This window comes from Aplysia californica, unplaced genomic scaffold (genome assembly GCF_000002075.1).
Source record: "Aplysia californica isolate F4 #8 unplaced genomic scaffold, AplCal3.0 scaffold00356, whole genome shotgun sequence".
Classification (NCBI taxonomy): Eukaryota; Metazoa; Mollusca; class Gastropoda; order Aplysiida; family Aplysiidae; genus Aplysia; species Aplysia californica.
In genome coordinates, this window is record NW_004797626.1 from 725,445 (window position 1) to 733,817 (window position 8,373).

The window sequence follows — 8,373 nt, forward strand, 5'->3', positions numbered from 1 at the left end:
AGAAGAAGAAGAAGAAGAAGAAGAAGAAGAAGAAGAAGAAGAAGAAGAAGAAGAAGAAGAAGAAGAAGAAGAAGAAGAAGAAGAAGAAAAAGAGTACCAGGTAACAGCAACGACGAGCCTACCTATGTGTATTTTGACATGCAGCGACATGTCGGCAGTTTGGTTAAACTGCTTATTGCAGAAGTTGCAGACGTATCTGTAGTGATTGAGGTGGTTCTGGATGTGTCGCACAAGTTTGGCCTCTGTCGTGAAACACGGGGAGTGGCTGGTCACTCCTGACTCGTCAGGGCTGCTGCACTTTCTGCACGCATATTGGTCGTCGCCTGTCGAGAAACCAGCTGGGTTTTAGTGGACTTGTTAGAACAGGACAAAAGAAATTTCAATTCATTCATTCATTCATTCATTCATTCATTCATTCATTCATTCCTTCATTCCTTCATTCCTTCATTCCTTCATTCATTCATTCATTCATTCATTCATTCGTTCATTCATTCATTCATTTATTTATTCATTCATGCATTTGTGCATTCATTCATTCATTCATTTATTCATTCATTATTTCATTCATTCATTCATTCATTTAGTCTGTCACTTATGCATTCATTCATTTATTCATCCATTATTCATCAATTCCTTCATTCTATCATTCATTATGTCATTCATTCATTCATTCATTCATTCATTCATTTTTTAAATTTTTTTATCATTCAATTTCTTATTATAGTTCATTCCTTCATTCATTCATTCGTATATTTATTCTGTCAACGATTCATTCATTAATTTATTCATCTTTCATTTTTCATTAATTAATCAATTCATTCGTTATTTCATTCGTTCATTCATCATTCATTCATTCATTAATTCATTTATTCTTTCTTACATCCATCAATTCATTCATTCATTCTTTCATTCATTCTTTTATTCATTCATTCATGCATTATTTTTTATTCATTCATTCAGTCATTCCTTCATTCATCTTTTCGGAATCCTAATCAACAAGCAACAATAGGGCACCCTTGTGTTGCATAGAAAGGACTTGAGTTGGACACCAAGATTTACAAGAGATGGAAGGTGGAGGAATTCCACACCACACTTTTCAGTTGGGTTGTGAGACAAGTGTTATAGAAGCTACTTCATGTAGAAAGAGGACACATCCTCGACAACAGTTTTACTTTGTGTCTGATAAGTTAAGAAGCAAAAACATAATATGAATTCTACGATACCACCATCCCCCTACTTCCATTTTTCAACTTAATTAAACATTTAAAATTGCGGGGTAATTCCACACCCATATGAGCACAATGCCAAAATGAAAATAAAAAAAGACATACAAAAAAAATGAAACTGAATAGAAAAATAAAACGTGGTAGACAGAAGCAAATAATTAAAGCTGAATGTCAAACAGATTTCTGTTGGTTCTAAGGGCTGTAAGTGGGGGTGTGGAGTTCCCCCACCTTCCCATATGTTGCCAAAGACGCCTGTCTACTGTGGATGAACGTTAAGTTGGAAAACTCATCTTCTAAAATAGTCGCTTTAAAGTACAAGCGGGCTATCCCAGATTTCGGGGGTTTCCAGAAGTCTTGACCTACACCAAAAGTGGGCTTTGCCATACCCATAGGAGAGGTTTAGTTTCAATGGTGTGCATATTTGTTTGGCTGTAGAGAAAACTCTCCTTGTCTTTTAAAGAAACTGAACCAGGGTCAAAAACTTTACCTCGATTTTCTCAAAACAGCATGTTTCGGGATAGCGCGCCTTGTGCTTAAAAGCGACCAAATAACCAGTTAGCGTTCACATGGTTCGTGTTCAAACCATGTCATACCAGTTGTCCATCTTTGAATAGATTTTAACATTGAATGATTTTGTCAAATATGAACATTTTAGTTCGCACTCAGTGTGGCAGGATGTTTTCTTCTTGTCTCAAAATATAACCTTTAGGGGTTAGAAGCAAATCATATTTTTCTGAATCAATCCTACTATTAGGGTTTTCATTAATCGTAGAAGAAGTAATTAAATACCTACGCTTTAACGAGAACAATTCCTTTTTCAAAAAAAAACTTAGGTCTTCTTTTAACATTTAACTTTGTATTATGCCTCTGTAAGTAAATTTGCCAAAGTATTTTAGAGTATTACTTAAAAACACAAAGAAGCCCTTTCAAGTTACCTTTTTGTTCACCTAAGTTTGTTATAATATACATGTATTTATGAATAAAAGAAAGGGAATTTTCGGGCTGTGATTGTCAAGGAAAAATTGAACCATGAAAAAAGAACAACAACCAGGTAAATGTCTATTGAAATCTTTGTTGACACTTGCTTTTTGTCGATATACACATGGGGTCTTCACTACCGTTGTTGTTGTTGGTGGGGTCTTTTTCGGGGGGGGGGGGAGGAGGGGGGGTATAATTTAGATTTACTTTGCTATACGAACCTAACTTCAGGATGTAAGGCCGAATTAAGTCATCAGTATCTTTTGGCCTTTGAAAATTCTTGAATGCCATATGGTCGCACGAGTCCATAAGTTGTAGCTTGAAGCCGGGCCTTTTGTGTTTAATCTGTGTGGGATACAGAACAACAAGAGATAGTGTACATGTATTTGTTTCATGTCATGTTTTAGTTGCAGTAAGCGTTTTACGGCACTTGCAACACAATAAGGTCATATAAGTGTCGAAGATTAGAGATGTTACAAAAGAGTAACAAACACAAAAAAGAAGGAGGTGAGATAAGGACGATAGATGTTTGATAGGAACGAAGAAGCAAATCACACCAGAGCACCCGCCAACCACCCACTTAGGTCGTGTGTATCGTTCTTGCAGGCACAAACGTCTTGGTCCCCTGACAAGATGCCATGCCGAGCTGAGAGGAACTAATAATAGTAAGTCAGAAATAATATTGGGTCTTTCATTCATTCTGTCATTCATTCATTCTTTCATTTATTCATGTATGAATCATTTCATTCCTGCATTCATTTATTCATTCATTCCTCATTTATTTTCCTTCCTTCCTTCCTTCCTTCCTTCCTTCCTTCCTTCCTTCCTTCCTTCCTTCATTCGTTTATTCATCCATTCATTCGTTCGTTCATTCATCTTTTCGGGATCCTAATCAATAATCATTAGTAGGGTATCCGCGTGTATCCTCTCTGTGGGACGAGGAGATTGACGAATGCAGGGGAGTGCCAACTTGCTTCAGGGGAAACAATTCTCTACTCTAGACATCTGTTCAAGCTTTGATGTGGAATCCACAAGGATAACGTAAGAAAGGAAGACCAAAGATGACATGGTGGCGAGCGGTACAAGTGGAAATGGAAATGGCGAGGACATCATGGAAATAGCTAGAAAAGGAAAAATATAAGTGCAAGACAGATGAAGAGACAGACTCCATAAAAATATAGTTACTAAACAGATGAACAGAGATACTCGATCAAAATATAAGTACTAGACAGGTGAACAGAGATACAGAAATCTACTCCGTAAAAATATAGCTACTAGACAGATGTACAAAAAATACAATGTACTTCATAAAAAATATAATTACTAGAGAGATGAAGAGACATACTCCATAAAAATATAGCTATTTGACAGAAGGACAAAAATACTCTATAAAAATATTTTTGCTAGACTGGTGAACAGAAGTACTCGATAAACATATAATTACTAGACAGATGGGTAGAGATACTCTTTAAAACATGAGTACTAGACAGAGGAACAGACATACTCTATAGACATATAGCAAATAGATAGATGAACAAAGATACTCGATAAAATAACTGTCCATGCAGGAATCAAACTCAAGTTTTCCTCTGTCAAATGAAAAAAAACACAACACGAAACAACCCTGTTCTATAATTTTAAAAAACTTCCTTTTCCAGCAACACAGTGACAGACCAATGCTAGGAAGGACCATCACCACGGGGCTCCAAGTAGTTGTTTTTTGTTGTGTGTGTTTTGGTGGGTTTTTTTGGTTTTTTTTGTGAGGTTTTACGGCGCTCGCAACTGCATAAGGTCATATGAGCGCCAAGGGGTGAATGCCAAAAGAGAGGTCCAAACGAGAAATCGGGCTTACTCTGCTCACATCTCTATCCTCAACAGCACAAAATCTGCTTCGACTGACAAAGCACCCGGGAAATAGCAGTTCATAAAAGAGTGACAAATATACAAAAGAAGTAGAGGAAAAATGACGATAGTAAGGATGAGGAAAAAAAACCCAGAAGTTCTTCCTATGTTGTTCTGGCTCAGTATGAGCATGACATTGATAAATCAGCCCATTTGCAACTCTACTGTGCGTTAGAACATGTTAATATCCTCCCTTTGGGAATGGCCTAAAGACACTTCAGAGTCAAGAAGCACTGTTCTGGTTGGCAGGGGGGGGAGGGGGGTTTAGAAGTGTTACAAGAGAATAACAAACACAGAAAAGAAGGAGAGATAAAGAGGGAGGAGAGATAAAGACGATAGTGATTGATAGTGAAGAAAGAGCTAACCACACCAGAACACCCGCCATCCACCCACTTGCTTTACTAAGATTTTGGGGTTGTTTTTTTGTTTGTTTCAGTAAGAGATTTTCGGCACTTGCAACACAATAAGGCTACATAAGTGCCGAATACTAGAAGTGTTACAAGACAGTAACAAACACAGAAAAGAAGGAGGAAAGATAAGGACGAAAGATGTTTGATAGGAAAGAAGGAGCAAACCACACCAGAGCACCCGCCAACCACCCATTAAGATTTTGAAGAAAAAACAAAAAGAAAAACCAACAAACAAAACAAGAGGGGAGACAGTTTCTAAATCCTTATCAATGCCTTTCACCCCTGGCAGGGTATAGGCCACATACAAGCTCCTTCCACTTCTTAAAGTGAGGGGAGTGTCTTCCACTGTCACAGCACAGCTTGAAACTTTTCATAGCTTCGCTACTTTTGACTTACCTGGATATTTGAAGAAAAAACAAAATGGGAAACCAACTAAAAAAACAAGAGATGTGACAATTTCTACTTACACGAATTAAAGTTTTCATCTGTGCGTAGTAACGCAAAAAGAGCAGATTGGATCTCTGTTCCTCTGGCACCGGGGGAAGGTTGCTGGCGTGGTACAGACGAAGGAGCTGTTCAATCATCAGTGACTGGTCTTTTTCTGTGTCAGGCTCACGTGGGGGCTGTGGCGGACAGAGAAAGTGGTTGTGGGAGAACAGCAGAACCGCGCCCTTTGGAGAAAAAACTATCAGAACCGCGCCCTTTGGAGAAAAAACTATCAGAACCGCGCACTTTGGAGAAAAAGCTATCAGAACCGCGCACTTCGGAGAAAAAATTATCAGAATCGCGCACTTTGGAGAAAAAACTATCAGAACCGCGCAATTTGGGAAAAAAAACTATCAGAATCGCGCACTTTTAACGATATTGATACAATTAGATTGCAGATTACCAAAACAGTACCACCGAACAACAATCTAAGTACCCTCAGCGTTTTGCTGGGCTTGGGACCAGATATCAATTAGATTTTGTATTGAATGAATAGAAGGCTTTCAGGTATAAAAACATATCTACAGGAGAGGGGCGAACTTTAAAGTGTTGGGGTAGTATTTTCTTGCTCAATCAGGATAAACCTTGAAGTTGCAAGACTTGTCTATCTGCGTACATTTGCTTGTTACACATTCTCCCTTCTTTCTTGGGGGTGCCTTTCTGTTTGGTCAGTGTTTTTAGTTTCGGGCCAAGAAATGGTCTGGTCTGGAAACCGCTTAACGTCTGCAGAAAGACAAATGTGTTTGGATGGAGGCTGTACAGGGTAATTTTGTCACGGGGACTGTAACCTCTGGATGAATTCGGCAATTTCATTGTATCGATATCTTCAAAAAGTGCGCGGCTCTGATAGTTTCCAGTTGTTGTGGGTGATTGATTACAACAAAGTAAACGATGATGATGATGATGATGATGATGATGATGATGATGATGATGATGATGATGATGATGATGATGATGATGATGATGATAATGAAGTTGAAACACAAGAATCAGTGACCAGTTGAGACTGACCTGAAAATATTTGTCCACAAAGAGACCTCTCTCTTCACAATCATCAAACCGTGGCTCAACGATGGGGGCTGGGTTCTGCCAGTCATCCACTCTCTGTCTCGGTCTTCTACTCACCGTTTTCCAATCGGCATTCCTCTTGTGGTGTGTTGATGACGACACAACCTGGTGATTGGGGGAGATTTAGTTTTAGTAAGTGTTTTACGGCACTTGCAACACAATAAGATCATATGAGTGACGTAGATGAGATGTGTTCCAAGGGAGTGACAAACACAACAAAGAAGGAGGGCAGATAAAGACGACAGATGCTTGATAGGAAAGAAGGAGTGGAGATAAAGAAAACAGATGTTTGACAGGACAGAAGAAGCAAACCACACCAGAGCACCCGCCAACCACCCACTACAATTGGTGGAGAGAGTACTTGGACTCCGTCCTGTTCTTAGGAATATTGAATGCTTTTACTTCGTTAAAATATTCAAGTCTTAACTGACAGATATATAGATAGATAGATAGACAGACAGACAGACAAATAGACAGACAGACAAATAGACAGATAGACAGATAGACAGATAGACAGATAGACAGATAGACAGGTAGACATATAGACAGATAGACAGAAAGATAGACTGGTAGATAGACAGGGAGATAGACAGATAGACAGAAAGACAGACCGACAGACAGATAGACAAACAGACAGATATATATTAATATAGATAGACAGACAGACAGACAGACACACAGACAGACAGACAGACAGACAGACAGACAGACAGACAGACGGACAGACAGACACACAGACAGACAGACAGACAGACAGACACACAGACAGGCAGACAGACAGACAGACAGACAGACAGACAGACAGACAGACAGACAGACAGACGCTGACAACACTCCCTATGTTGTAGCATCTGAAGTTCCTGGAGCAAGATAGCCGTTTTTGTTTTAGTTTTAGTAAAGTTTTACGGAGTTCGCAACTGCATAAGGTCATATGGGCGCCAAGGCGTCGTTGTCAACAGAGAATTCCAAACCGGGAATCAGGCTTACTCTCACCTCTCCAGCCTCAACAGCATAAAGTCTGCTTCGTCTATCAAGGCACCCGAGAAATAGCAGTTCACAAGAGAGTGACAAACATACAAAACAAGTAGAGAAAAAATAACGATGGTATGTATGAGGAAAGAAAAAGCAGCAGTTCCCCAATGTTGTTCCGACACAGTATGATCATGACATTAAGAAATTAGCCCATTTACAATATTCTACTGTGCATAAAAACATGTTCATACCTCCCCATTGGGAATGGCATAAAGATCCTTCAGTCGGTAGCACTGTATTCTAGGAAATCCCTTAATAAATACGAACAAAAAATCAATTTTCCCACAAAACTGAGGCTTGACTAAAGCACTATTCTTCGTTAATTTATATAAAATACTACAAATCTCCGTCTCGCGTAAAATGGGATTGTTCACAGCATTTCCAGCTTCTCGCACTCATACTTTTGCATACGCCTATGGCCTACGTCACTGCTCACCAATTACATATTTTAATGGTAAAACTTCTTACAAGAAATCAATTTTACAGTGAACACTTTTTTTGCACTAAAGGTTCCCTAAACATGCGTTGAAAATGGTGAAATGGTATGGGTTTAACGCCCTAATCAACACTAATACGTTATTTAAGGAGACGTCCGTCTCTGATAGGACCGAGGAAAGTGGGAAGTTCGTGTAAAGTGCCTTTCCCAAGGACACAAAGTTGAACTGAGCTGAGGCTCGAACCCCCGAACCCGCAATCTCCGATCAGTTGACTTTTTAAAATCTGTAGAAACAATCGGCTGGGATTTTTTGTTAGTATTTATTGAGGAATTTTCTAGAATACAGTGTGCAGGTGTTTTTAAAATTAATATTCATCAGTTAAAACAAATTGATATAAGTCATTGTGCAAAAGGTGAAGAATCTATGTTCGTTAGTTAAGGAGATATTTCACAATAAGTTGCGCTATGCATTTTTGTTAGACAGACAGACAGTGACCACCTATCTAAACCCCTGTCACCGACACCTGCTTGACATTACTTGAGTCTGAGCTTAATGCCCACTTAGCCACTGGAGCCCCCTGGGAAAAGGGCAAGGAAACATGCTATATTATTTACCTTTTATGTACACGTATTTCTATAGTGAGGTAAAATATGCATGGCGCAACTTATTGTGAAATATCTCTTCAAATATAGAATATAGATTCTCCAACTTATGTACAATGACTTATACCAATTTGTATGTATGTATGTATGTATGTATGTATGTATGTATGTATGTATGTATGTATGTATGTATGTATGTATGTATGTATGTATGTATGTATGTATGTATGTC

The 8,373-nt window shown here is 38.7% G+C and overlaps 1 protein-coding gene across 1 annotated transcript in view; it reads right to left on the bottom strand.

The window, feature by feature from the left end:
* The window catches only part of LOC101860908 (histone-lysine N-methyltransferase PRDM16-like), a 39,120-nt gene that overhangs the window by 2,946 nt on the left and 27,801 nt on the right, over nt 1-8,373 (bottom strand). The window contains exons 5-8 of the mRNA XM_005103061.1: nt 6,014-6,175; nt 4,984-5,139; nt 2,426-2,549; nt 123-323 (exon numbers count right to left, since the gene is read on the bottom strand). Of these exons, the coding sequence (XP_005103118.1) occupies nt 123-323; nt 2,426-2,549; nt 4,984-5,139; nt 6,014-6,175 (643 nt within the window). The remainder of the gene's footprint in view (nt 1-122; nt 324-2,425; nt 2,550-4,983; nt 5,140-6,013; nt 6,176-8,373) is intronic.